Source organism: Neolamprologus multifasciatus, chromosome 12 (assembly GCF_963576455.1).
Source record: "Neolamprologus multifasciatus chromosome 12, fNeoMul1.2, whole genome shotgun sequence".
Lineage (NCBI taxonomy): Eukaryota > Metazoa > Chordata > Actinopteri > Cichliformes > Cichlidae > Neolamprologus > Neolamprologus multifasciatus.
Genome location: NC_140450.1, coordinates 3,270,458 through 3,284,744, shown reverse-complemented (window position 1 = coordinate 3,284,744; position 14,287 = coordinate 3,270,458). Strand labels below are relative to the sequence as shown.

General features: G+C 41.8%; 1 protein-coding gene across 10 annotated transcripts in view; it reads right to left on the bottom strand.

The window, feature by feature from the left end:
• Positions 1–14,287, bottom strand: part of wdfy3 (WD repeat and FYVE domain containing 3) — a 136,448-nt gene that overhangs the window by 52,543 nt on the left and 69,618 nt on the right. For all 10 annotated transcript variants that reach the window (XM_085180291.1, XM_085180290.1, XM_085180285.1 and 7 more), the window contains 3 exons: positions 13,062–13,299; positions 5,404–5,504; positions 78–296 (listed from right to left, as the gene is read on the bottom strand). In XM_085180291.1, the coding sequence (XP_085036417.1) occupies positions 78–296; positions 5,404–5,504; positions 13,062–13,299 (558 nt within the window). The remainder of the gene's footprint in view (positions 1–77; positions 297–5,403; positions 5,505–13,061; positions 13,300–14,287) is intronic.

The window sequence follows — 14,287 nt, the reverse complement described above, 5'->3', positions numbered from 1 at the left end:
ATGGTTGTGCAGCGGAGGATTATTCATTCTCGTGGTTATGCTGTAAACCGGAGTTTAAGTCTAGTGCTGCCACTTACAGTACGTCTGCAGCAGCTCCTCCTTGGTGGAGACGGTGAGCGAGCGGTCTTTGGCTGACAGCACCACAGCCAGGCACACGTAATGCTGCTCTGAGGAGTTGGCCCGACGGACGATGGTCAGCAGCCGCACCGGGTGGGCCTGAGGGGATGTGCTGAACCTCTCCACGCAGAACCAAGTGGAGTAACTCAGGCCTGATGGGGGAGGAAACAGGCGCTCGCCTGGGTAAGAAAAGGGGGAAGTGAGAAAAGACAGAGGTTTATTTGTTTATATTCATATAGATATATATATGTTAAAAATTCACAATTATTTTTATCTCAATGCTTTACATATTAAATCCATCCATCTATAATAGATGGGTCCACATTGTGGGGCAAACAGACAGGCCTCCCCCCAGTCAACATCTCCAGTTCTTCAGGAAGGCCACAGAGGTGTTCCCAGTGTATCCTGAGTCTTCTCCTGGGCTTCCTCGTCACGTGACCTGCTCAACAGGTGAGCTGACTGAAGTATCTCCACTCGCCCTGCTATGAGCCCATTTCTATTGACAACAACGTGTTATTTCCGTCATTATTCACTGGCCGTGGACTGTAGATTGACCAGAGTGTGAAAGCAACACAGTGAATTGACAGCTCTGCATCCACACACATGTACTCGGGGCCAGGATACCTACATCTATGTAAACATCGCTAGTGGCTCAATGGACTGTTTTAAGAAAGACGTACAGACGTAAAGCTTCGGGGACCAAAACTGAGCTTTCATCAGTTTGTGATCAAAGACATTTTTGTCACTTTACATATTTTTTGGACAGATTGTTTGTTCTCGTCTTGCCAGTCCAGAAAACTAGACACTGAGTTATTGTAGGCTTGATTTTTCTGTCCTTTCATCTTTTATTATTTCTGAGCTTACGGGGCAACCGTGGCTCAGGGGGTTGGGAAGCGCATCTGTAACCGGAAGGTCGCCGGTTCGATCCCTGGGCTCTCTGTCCTGGTCGTTGCGTCCTTGCGTCCGCAAGACACTTTACCCTACTGCCTACTGGTGATGGCCAGAGGGGCCGATGGTTTCTATATGGGATATGGCAGCCTCACTTCTGTCAGTCTGCCCCAGGGCAGCTGTGGCTACAACTGTAGCTGCCTCCACCAGTGTGTGAATGTGAGAGTGAATGAATAGTGGTATTGTAAAGCGCTTTGGGTGCCCTGAAAAGCGCGATATAAATCCAATCCATTATTATTATTATTAAATGGTGTGTTTTCTTGCATTTATTAATGCGACATACTGCAAACAGCTAACCTATTTGACTCATCTTATCACACCTATGAAAAAATGCTCTCCAATTTTTTCCTGGTGCAGATTTGCATTCTGCAAACGTTTGTTTTGCTTCGGTGCTTTATCTGTGCCAAATACATCACGTTAAATGATGCCATGTTTATGTATGATCAGCCAGAGCTGCAGAACAGCACACTGAGGGTGTAGGAAAGATTTCAATTCAGCCTCCGGGTGTAGATCGAGGTGTACAGTAGCTCGCATTACCATTAAAACGAGCTAAAACTTTGACGTAAGCTGCCAAAACATGAAGGCAGTACTCTGTCGTTCAGATTGGTTAGAAAAGATCTCAGAGTCTGTGGCTCGGGATGAGGTTGTCACTCAAATGGTTATCAGACTGTCTGTGGACTCCATCACAAACTGTAGAAAACTGGTTTGAGGGATTACATCTAATTCTTATGCATATCAATTTACACTTGGTGCAACAGTGTTGTTGTGAGCAGAATGAAGATATTTTGATGAATGAGCCTCTGGATGATGTCATTCACAGATATGGGTCAGACCGAAGTGGATGAGGAAAGAGAAGGAAGTAAACAGAGAGGAAGGGAGGAGACGGGATAGAGATAAATGAGGATATGGAAGGGAAAAGTGACAAAGAATGGATAGAATCAGGGCAGGGGAAAGGAGGAAGAATGAAGGAGACTGAGATAAGCAGTGAAAGGGACAGAGAAAAGGAAAATGTGAATGACAGGAAGAAATGAGGGAGGAACGAGTGAGGTCTATAAATAGAGTTGGGTGACTAGCAGGAGAAGACGAGAGCAGAGCAGTGTGGGGCGGATGAGCACAGAAGGAGCGGCATGAATAGGTAAACAGATGGAGGAACGATAGTCATGTATGAGTGGATGGAGAGGAGGGTGGACTGGGAGGAAGAGGAGAAAGGAGAGTCTAGCTGTGCTTCATAAATACTAAATGAGGCTATAACCTAAAAATTCAAGCATAACATCGCAGACAGTTTATATGATAAAATCTATTCTGTAAAAGATCAATATTGTTTATGAGGTTTTTCATAACAAACACATTTTATTTTTAACACACTAAAACTAACGGCTCAAGGACAGGTGAGATCTGAAGCTCAGGATACGCAGACGTGTTTTTCTTTTTGCATAAAAAACGAAAAAACAGAAGAAAAAAAATCCAAAGAGGTTTTGCAAAAACACACAGCTGCTTTAAAGTGAAGGAAGGAGAGTGAGGATAAAGATGATGGTAAAATGGAGACAACAACAACGAGGCCGACGGAACATAAACAGAAAAAACGAGACGAAGCGGCGAACGCGGTGATGCGAGTGGGATGTGTGTCGTTAAAAATTAAACACCAAGCAAAAAAGGGAAATGCACAAAGAGTTTTGGTGTACCTGTGGGCTAAAAATGAAATTAGGTGGGATGAAACACAGGCTGTGCAGATGAATCTATTCTTACTCGTCAATTTAAAACGCTTGTTTTAAGGGGCGGCTGTGGCTCAGGAGGTGCAGCAGGTCATTTACTAATCTACTAATCGGGAGGCTGGTGGTTCAATCCCAGTGTGCATGCCGAAGAACCAGTCAGTTTACCGTTTCTGAAACAACAGAAATGAACAAGCCAACAGGATAAAGGACAAAAACAGTGTCATAAATGAACTCAGAGTGAGTCATCTGCAAGAAGTGAAATCCAACGAGCAGCACTTGAATACTCTGCTTTACAGTTTCCTGTTGCTTCTTTTCATGAGAGAGGACTGAACGAAGAGTGGAGCTGATGCACGTTGATGTGACATGTTCTCACAAAGACAGATGAAGGTTTGTGGATATGATTACAGCTAAATTCTCACTTCCTCCCCACATCGGATGCGCCGTATTTCCTCTAATAAAAACTGGCAGTTAATTAAAAACCGGGAAAGCAACAAAGGCCTTTATGCCACAAAAAGTTGAACTGTTTACACATTAACCTAACAAGCGAAAGATCCCCGACTCTATCCCCCGAGAAGACGCAAATCCCTTAGGGGTTGCATCAGGACACCTCTGTCAAATCAAACATGCAGAGTTGCCCGCTGTGGTGACCCCGGGTGAATGATGGAGCAGCTGAAAGGAGCTCTGCAGAGTGACCAAGGTGCATAAAGTGGTTACACAATGTGTCTGCTAGGTTTATAAAACAGACTCGACATTATAATAAAGTAGTTCTTCTGTCTCATTGATCCATTCTCTGTTTTGCTGTGTCCAATGAAAAGCTGTAAATGTGAAACCATTTCACAGTGTTGAGTTTGTATTAACAACACAAAGCAGCAACCTTAACGGAGGCGATCAAAAGGAGGCTTTGCCCTCATTTAATTGAAGAATTATGACAGAAGACCTGCGTATAATAAAGCTTCTGCAGTCGGGATAAATGCACAAGTTTAATTGATGTGATAAAAACATTTCAGCATCAAAGAACCATTCACTGTTTAAAAGCATGCAGTTTAGGGCTGCTCAATTAATCAAATTTTAATCACAATTACGATCTGGGCTTTCAACGATCATTAAAAATGACTGAGCCGATTATTAGCCCCTCCCTCGTGCTTTACTCTCGCGCTGCTCCGTGTGGCAAATCGAGCGCACCTCTCTGCATTTCCAACACGTGTCACAACAATTAAGAGCAGCGGTCTCCAACCTTTTTTGCGCCACGGACCGGTTTATGCCCGACAATATTTTCATGGACCGGCCTTTAAGGTGTCGCGGATAAATACAACAAAATAAAACTAGTACTGGTACCGAAAAAAAGAAGATTTTTTCATAACACACGTGAAAAGACCCAGGAAAACAGAGTTAACGATAAAAACGATAACAAAATAACACTAAAAACTGATAAAAACCCTGAAAACTATACATTTCACACCTGAGCCTCAACTCTCGCGGCCCGGTACCAAACGACTCTCGGACCGGTACCGTGAGGCCCGGGGGTTGGGGACCGCTGATTAAGAGGACCCGAGGGAAGCTCGGAAAGCTAAGCAGAAGTTATTTGGAGAGGAGAGTGACTGCTGTTGGTTGAAAAGAGAGGTAAAAAAAAACTTGAGTGGTGTGGAAACATTATGGGTTCATGGAGTCAGACGTGGATCAAGTAGACACAGTGTGTAAACTTTGCTACAGTGTCGTAGCTGCACCACAGAGCAACACTGCAAAGTTCACTAAACATAGATGTTTACATTTTTCATTTATTTCTTATATTGCAAACATTTGCACTGTTATCAGTATTTGCACTATTTTATATTATTTTTTGACAATCTTTAAAGTCATTATTCAACACATTGTTATTGTTAAATAAATATCGTCAAATAATCGAGATCTCAATTTCAGTGAAAATAATCGTGATGATCATTTTTGCCATAATCGAGCAGCCCTAATGCAGTTTATTGCATGTCAGTTTTAAAAAGTCTTTATTATTTTTACTCGTCACTGCAGGAAAGCACTGGTGGAGTTAATGGTGTCAAAGTTTAATGCAGAACAGACCAAAACTGCAGTTCCCCTTGGTGTGATGTGAATCCATCCCACAGACTTCCATGTTAAAAAGCCAGTTTAACAGCATAAAAGCATGTTTACAGCCTGCCACGGATCATTTGGGGTCTCGATGGATATTTTCTCCCTTCATAGCAACTGTAACTTGGATACCGTCAAACCTCCAAGTGTTAACACTTCTGAAAGGCTGTTTCCTAATCCTGTCAGTCAGGTGACCTTTGCTTTGTTTGTGGCAATGATCATTTTCTGCTTACGTGCAGCAAAGACAAACAGTCAGCACATTAAGCATGTGACTTTTCTGCTTTTCACCACTTTTAGAAAAGCAAATCCATTACTACTCTGTCCTTTGGTTATTGTAAGGGCTAGAATTAGCTATGTCACTGACCTTTATGTTGCAGCTTCAAAGTGTAGCTCGGTGGGCCGCTGTGCCTGGTTAACCTATAAAATCAGCCCCCACGTTCATGCTAGCAGATACCCCGAGGCCCAACCAGTCGGTGACCTCTGTGCTACAGTAAATGGAATCTGACCCAGCACAATGATCTATTTTTACCTGTGCCCATCCCGCTCAGCACTGCTCCATCGCTGACACCTGAAGCATTGGTGTTGTTGGTGGGAGCGTTGTGAGGCGCCAGGCTGGGCAGGAACAGGCACCTGCACGGGACAAGAAGAGGACAGATTAACGGGGAAAACACAAGACACGTCAACAGCTTACACGCGCATTTGTTGTGCGACAGATTTGCTGCGCGTTTGCTGAATGTCCGCTCCAGTCTGGCTCCATCGCTTAGCTAAACTGTTAGAAAAAAGTCCAGAAAACAGTATGGTAATTCACACGCTTCAAAACACAAGCTTCATATTATAATATGGAAATTTTGAGCTGCCTAATACTCGCGGATTAATTATGTATGAGAAGGAGATAGAGGTGGGATGAAAGCGCACATCCAGAATCATTTTTCAAAAGAAATCTGCTCAAAGTCAGCTGCAGCCCCCCTGCACTCGCTAAGGTTGGTGCTGATAGTGATGATAGTGATGATAATATTCCAATTAATTGTCAAAAAACAGGATGACGCCTGCACAGCGAGACCACATACACAACTCCTCAGTAAGCTCGAGTCTGATGTCTGCGTGCACTGTCGTCCACTTTCTCAAGGACTCTCCTGCAGACAAAGGCTGCCAATCGTTCGACAGAATTACAAAGATTTTTCTTTGTGAGTTGGCGTCGCGTTCTGCTGACTCACTGCCCCTCGGTGAAGGTGCCATTTTCTCCTCTCTAATCATCCTGAACCAGTACTGAAGACACTGGTGCTCTGGGAAATGAACAGGGGGATTGGGTTTTTTCCCTCTTCAGGGGAGACAAAGAAATCCTTAGAGTGTGTCAAGGCCAATTCATCCAGAAACCTGACAGATTTGAACTGAGCTGCACTGGAGGACACTGCAAAAAGCCCAATTAAAATAACTGTAAATCTGCAGTTTTTCACTGTAAAGTAAAATAAATGTAAATCTGTGGAAAGCCAAATTAAAATAACTGTAAATTTGTAGTTATTTACTACACTTTTACTATTTTACTACAGATTTACGGTTCTTTCACTGTAAATTAAAATAACTGTAAATCTGCAGTATTTCACTGTAAAGTAAAATAACTGTAAATCTTCCGTACAATAATAAACAACAGAATAACTGTATTTATAAACTCAATTTCTCTTACAGATTTACAGTTATTTGACTGTAAAGTAAAAACTGTTATTTTGTTGCAAATTTACATATTTTTTTTTTAGTGGAAACTACAAAACTGCAGCAGAAATATAAAACTGTATAGATGCAAATATATGATCAGTCTCATCTTTATGAAGCATAGATCGTAAACCAAAGATGCCATTGTTACATCACCCATCTGAGCTTATTAATGCGACCTTAATAAGGTCACATTATTTATTTATTTATTTATTTATTTTTGTGTGTCCCGTTTGGATCTTTAGCATCAGAATTGTTGTCTTAAGGCCAAGAAAGACGCCAAGCGGATTTATTTTACCAAGTGGATCATCATGGCCTTGCCATATTGGTCCATTTGACTGACCTTTATTATAATTATGAATTTATTTTATTTTTGGTTGCTACAAACGGGACAGACATGACTGGGGGATAGGACAGGGAGAAAGAATGAAAGAAAGAGAGGGAGAGAAAGAAAACCAGAGGGGAGAAGAGACGGTGAGAAAGGGGGGAAGAAAGAAAGAAAAACAAACAAAACACCTGGATCACCTGTATGGAGAAAAAAAACAGAAGAGAAAGCAAACAAAAAAAGAGCAACACAATAAAAACAGCACCATCACAATAAACTAGCTAGCAGTAGATAACAGTAGATACTAAATATTAAACGATATTGTGCAGCACGCAAGATAGACAGCGCACAATGTGCTTTGAGGAAGCAGCCAAGAAAGGTGTAGTCCACGTCTGTGTCTAAGGTCACATTAATAAGCTCAGTGAGGGAGAAACGGTGAGCACTACTGTCAGCTACAAACACCAAACTAAACCCTGATTTATTGTCCTTTTTTGTTTTAATGGGAACTGTTCACACACACAAAACTAAATGTTGTGTTCAATAAGACTTTAAACTAATGATCAACACCATAAACTCATCAGGAAAGTGTTCACCAAGCAATTGAGGGCTGTTTGCTCGACTTCTTTTTCTGCAGCAAGAGGAATTGCTCTCTGCTGCCCATTTAATTAAATCCAACTTTAGGGCACTTCTGCATTGTGTAAACTTTTTAGATGTGGGATACATCCACCTTTGGGACGTGTATGTGTTTTTCTATAAAAGCAGTTCAAACCACCTCACTGCAATCCCAAAGTTTTAAAATTAAAACCGAGAGCAAAGCTCGACTGATTTATTTCTGTACTTCTGTCTTTAAAAGAAAGATGACTCAGAGGAAATGAACATCGATTTTAACAGCTGTTTTTATGCTGATAAGCACTACATACATGCATGTATGTAGTGCAGAAAGAATCAACCATTGAACTCACGAGTCCTAAGACTCATGCACTCAAACGGTGTCACCAGGTATATACATATTCTTCTTCTTTAATATAAGTTCATTGTTTTTCAGTGGCAGCAGTAATGTGTAATGGGATAAAGTACAGACTGCCTCAAACTGGATACAGACGTATGAGTTTCTGGAAACCCAAAACAATTCACTCATTGTTCATGAGATTTATTAATGATAATGGTAAAACTGGACGACACAAGCAATGTGAGCATCTCCTTTTATCTTAACATAACTGTAACAGTCACATATAAAACCTTCATTTTAATAGCCACAGTCACGGAGCCCACAATGACCTGGTTTTTTTCCCACCTCCTCATCTTCTTTTTCCACCTGGACAGGAAGGTCAGAGGTCAGGAACACCATCCCAGAGGCTGGCAGGGATTCAATAAATTTGTATCAAGGACACTTCTCAAGGACAGAGTCACTGCGCTGGGAACCGGTTTAACAGACAGCCTGTCAAACTAACAAGTACACCGCCCTGCTGCCTCAGAGTAACTACATGTAGCTGTCTCTTTCATCACCCCAGGTTAGGTTATTAAAAAGACAAAGAAGAAAAAAAGGAAAGAGAAAAAAGCACTGCAGGGATTTCACCGGCACGTTATGCTAATTTATCTTCTTCCAGCGAATGTTTTCTCTTTAATTCTTTAAAAAAAATGAAATAAAATAATGGTGTTTCCTCCACCCTTAACCTTCAAGACTGAATCTTCCTGGCCTCATGTGGGGGAGTGTGCATCCATGTGTCCGGCTCTGTGTAAAACTGTTGTGTGTTATAGAGAGTGCGTCTGTGTATGAGTCCTAATAGCAGCAGAGGCATCAATATTTCATGTTGACAGATGGGAAAGAAAGGAGGGGCCGTCTCTCTCTGGATGTATGAGTGTGCGTTGTGCGTCTCCTTCTCTGTTTAGCAGAAAGTGGGCCACTGCCTCGTTGCCTGTGTGCTGCTTTGCTGCGTTTTCAGGAGAAACTCCATGTCTTATTCTGAGCTGGCTGCTGTGATGAGTCGCACAGGTTCTTCTGAGTAAAGGAAACAGCGAAGCTAAGAAACGCGCTGGAAGTGCGATCGCTCGGAGGGGGAGGGATTTTTCAAAAGCAGTAGATAAAAAGCAGCTGAATCGCACGCTTGATTCCTGACAATCTCGGGAAGTTTTGACACTACAAGAGGCTTCTTGGAGTTGGTGCACACTTTTTAAAGCGTTTAAAACATGTTTTTAAAACTAAAGAGTTTTTAGAGCATTTCTGAGAGCTAAACAAAGACTAAAGTGGAATTCTCCTGTCGTGTAAAGACGGGTTCATTAGTTAAACTAATCATTTTAAATTTGCTGTAAGTGTGGATGTGAGAGTGATGGTTGTCTGTCCATAGTATAACTCACATTTCATCCTGTATCATCTGGGACAGACTTCAGTAAAGTAAGGCAGCACAGACTTCTTGCTTTAATGCAGACTGACTGTGGTTACGTGCAGTCACCCTTTAAAAAGGACCAATCTGGGCCAAGAAAAGGCTGTGAAATAAAAGCTCATCTGTGCCACAACTGAATACTTTTACATGTTCTGAGATAGGAATTTGCATTAAATAAAGGTGGTTAAAAACATATAGTCAGGGGGCCAGAAACAGGCCGCTGAATGGTTTTGTAGAAAATATATTAACAGTATAATATTTTATACAATTAATAATAGGGCTGCCACGATTAGTCGACTAGTCACGATTACGTCGACTATTAAAATCGTCGACGACTGATTTAATAGTCGACGCATCGTTTGAAGCTTTGTAAGATCACAAAAGACGCAGGAATAAGTAGTAGGATTTAAGAGTGTAATAACGGATTGAAACAGAAGATGGCAGCACTGCATGTACAAGGATGCCAGCTGCCGTTAAACCCCGAAGAAGAAGAAGCTGTGTCCCAGAATTCATAGCGCAGCCCAGCTCTGTTTCCAACAATGGCGGCAGCTAGTTAGTTTTAATGTTACTCGTATTATTCTTTCTGGGTCACAAAATAAACGTTTAACATATTTTCAGGCGAGAATGTAGCTGTGTAAACCTCAAATATCTGCTCAGTTTATCAAGACACCACATATTTTCAAAAGCGCTCTGACGTTTTCGGAGACATCTGTTAGCCACTAGCTCGATAGCTAGCCGGGGGCTAGGCTAACTAGAGCCGTGAGAACACCGGACTCCGGCAAATCGTTTTCAAACCCACCGCTGTCTTTCACTACTCAGGTTAAACATATATAAGTCACTTAGATAACTTAAAAATGTTATTGTTTGGCTTTTTTTAGTATTTTATTGGTTCCTGATTAAATCGGTTTGGCTGAGATTAAAGTTATAGTTTTTACACAGCTGAATAAACGTCAAGCAGATTAAACTCCATCGAAACAATCTGCAAATTTCATTAAAATTTAATAAACTATCATCTTGTCTTTATTTTTAGTTAGCACATACCTTAAACACTTAAAGCTGTAAGCTAATGATAGTTATATAAGAGCAGATGCTGCTGGTGCAATAAGCTGTACTTTTATGTCCAATGGATGATGATCTGATTAGTCGACTAATCGCAAAAATAATCAGTGACAAGTCGACTATCAAAATAATCGTTTGTGGCAGCCCTAGCTAATAACTTATTCATACTTCTGGTGTGGTGATGCTGGCACTGCTACAGACAACTAGAGTGGAAAGATGAATTTTCAGATCCTGTTTGACACACTTACACAAATGTTTGATCTGGAAGACTGATGCTGTCTTATTGTGTGTAGTACTGACATCACTGCGGTCCTCAGTGTACATGCTGGTGTAAAAACAGGTGGTTAAATGGCATGGCAACCAAGTGCTGGATGTCAGTTTGTTGCTTCCACTTGCTGTTTGTTATGTTACAGGCTGAGTCACTGACACGGGATGTTTTGTGCAAATTTAGATATTTGGTCTGCTAAGCTTGCATTTTTTCGTCAGGGTAAAGAGAATCTCACTGCAGTTTTTTAAAATCAAGCCTAGTCTTACAAAAGACTGAAGGACCCTGGGTGTAGAAATGCAAACTGAATGAATAAACTCGTTTCCACAGCCGCAGCCATCTAATAATTCGGTGCAGTTGGCTCACAGTAACCAACCTTTAGCTACACTGACAGGAAACTTCTACTATGATCTTCTGCAAGATGCACTTATGAATATTAATGAACAATGTAACACATCACAACTGCGTCTCAGCTCAACATGTCCGCAAAAGCATGGGGACGAAGTGTTGAGGTCACAGCCCACACACCGTCTTCTGACCCCCGCGCTGACTGTGGTGCTAACACACAACACAAACCGCGGGGCGCAGCGGACGGCGTGCCAAGGGCTCCGTGTGACATAAAAGGCGGAAAATAAGCCTATTTGTATGCACAGCTCCACAACTGGAGGCGAATAACAGGCTCCTGCTGAGACAGTTGCAGGTACTGCTAAAAGACACTCACACACAACCTGTTTATGGCGGGGAAAATAACGTTACGTCCTCAGGCGTGTTTCACGGGCGAGGAAAATTGATCCGCAAAGAGATTTAGAGCGAAAATGGTTTACAAAAGAATGGGCGCCATCTGTTACTCCACCCGTAAGGAAAGGAAATTGTAAAAAGTTACAGGAAGTGTTTATACTTTATATACATCGTATATCTTATAAGAGTATCCAATCATGGGAGCGCACGTTAGATTTTTCTGATGAAAAATAACTGTAAGAATCAAGTCTGACACTCTTATATGGATATAAAACATTTACCAGTTATACTTCTTTGTATACAGATTTGTTTCCATAAAGGCATCAGTATTTTCCAAAATGTACACCAAAGTTTGTCCCACTCCTTAAGTCTGAAAGAGATTGTCACATTAATATAATTTTTAATTGAATAAGGACTGAAATGGAGAAATGTAATGAACAGAATAGCTGTTGCCTCTGTGTTGCAGGCCACATGTTTACAAGAGCATGTTTTGGTTTCATAGCTGCATTAATGTCAAGTTGATATATACTTTGCAAGCAGCTGTCACAAACATATCAATTCTGTCTCCTGATATACAAGATTAGCCAAGTTTGGTCAGGCTAACGGTCAAGTTAGTACCTGTGTGGCAACCAGGGTTTTAATAGTTTTGCAATTTTCATTAGTTTTTATTTTTATTTAGTTTTGACTTCAGATTTTCAATTTTATATCAGTTTTAATTAGTTTTTACCAATTGTTTGCTAGTTTAGTTTAGTTTTTATTTTTTTTGAAAATCCTTAGTTTAGTTTAGTTTTGATTAGTTTCAGTTATAGTTTTAGTTGTGTTTGCAATAATTAAGTGTAACAAAATCCCAGTTTCATCATATCAGTCATTCTCTTCTGCTTATCCTTGGGTATGTTGCTATTCCAGCTACCATCGGGATGCATCACGCTGCCTTGCCTGGGGTTAGCTTCTGTTTTCTGGGGATGAGGGTTGAGTGTGCTCCCTTACCTTCTCAAGGTAAGCTAGGTTAGCCTTCTTGTGTGAGCTTTTCAAGTGCACTTTAAGGTTTGTGGGATTTTTTTCCCTTTAGAAATGTCCCTCATAATTTGTCTCTTTCCACTACAAGACACTTGCTTTATCCAAAACACAGTCATATTCAAAGTAATCCCAAATTGGACTCTGGCGCTTTCTCCCGACTTTTCCTGACATGATTCTGCGCGTGGACGGAGCAGCAACACAGACGACTCGACTAACGTGCTGCCACCTGCTGGCATAATGAGACACAGCAAGAAAAAAATCTGGAAACTAAACTTCATTTTCACCCTTAACTATTGTATGACACGCACACATCAATGAAAACTAAACACATTTTTGCTATAAATTCAGTTAATTTTAGTTCGTTTTGTGAACACTCATTCCAGTTTTAGTTAGTTTTCCTTTTTTTGTTTTTATTTTTATTTCCATTAGTGAAAATGTTTTTTCACTTCTAGTTTTCGTTATTTCGTTAGTTTTCGTTAACGATAATAACCTTGGTGGCAACGTCAGAAATCCACTGTGTTAAAGACACATGTTAGCATTTTTGAACTGGGCCTTAGAAATGAAAGGTCACAAAGAACCGGGTAACAAAGGTCTCATCTGAATGTTACATTGTTGCAAATATAATCAAAAATATAACCATTACTGCATACGACTGGAAAACCAAATGCACTTAAGGTCTGTTAACGATAACTTACCCAAAGCCCTCCAGCGAGCTGTCGAACTCCACGAATGCAGGTGTAACAGCTGATCCGTGCAGGCGAATGTCATGGGGGGTTGTCATCGACACCAGGCACTTGACTCGGGTGAGGGGTACGGTGCTGCCCTCAGCGGAGCGCACGAGGCTGCGGCTGATGCGATACTGGCCATTGTCCTCTGCCGGCGTGGTGAAGACGCTGTCGGGGCCGAAGCCCTCCATGGAAGTGGTCATGCTGTCTGCGAGATTAAGAAGGCGTGGTTAGAGTCAAGACACGCAAGATCCACGATTCAGGACTGAAAGGTGGCTCCTGTTTGGTTAGCTATTCAAATCAATAACATTTTATTTATATGGCATCAAATGAGAAGAACCGTCGCCTCAGGATGCTTATTAGTCTTACTTTACTTTTTAATTCATGACATTCAAAAGCAGAAAGATGTAATTGTGAAACGTGTCAGTTCCTTCACTTTGTACAGCACATACAGTATCACGCAGCTGTTTGTCTTGCTGAAGACACCTCTATTTAAAGCAGATGACCTGTGATGACATATGTGGACCCTGCCTGTGAATAGACACCCCTGAAGCAAGTCTGTCCACAGGGGTGAAGTTTCTCTGTGCATGACAGAGACCAGCATGAGGTGCCCCGTCTACCTGGAGACTGTCCACGGTATGAGAGGGTTGACTTAACCCAAAGTTTTGTAGGTAGAGCTGTGAAAGACTGCTGTTGCATGAGATTTCTCTTTCCTCTCAGAGTCTAAGGACGCAGATTCATGTGAGTCCAAAGTATTCAGTCGATGACCCAGCAAACAGCTGAGTAAACACATGGAGTATGTTGATGGGTTAAGCCAAGCGTGAGCCATAACCATGTGAGGCACGAGCCAACTTGCAGCCTGAGCTGCATGCTCACCAGGTCGACGGTGACATGCAGGACTGGACATTCATGGATAGTTGGTAGATAGCGTGTGAACCGGCCTGTCACCGCTGCTGCTGTGCGGGCTAGCAAAGACCACGTGTCTCCCTTTTCCCTCTTTCACTATGCAGCAAAAAGGTTGCAGGTGGAGCAGCCCGCCCCTCTGCCAGCTCAGAAACCGTCACAGTTCGTGGGGCTTTTCATAAGCTCAGAGCCACAACAATCAAAATCCACCTGCTCATGTTCCCAGATTTTGTCTCCAAGCTAATGGCTTCATGGAGCAAACCACTACCACATCACTGTGACCACCTATGGAC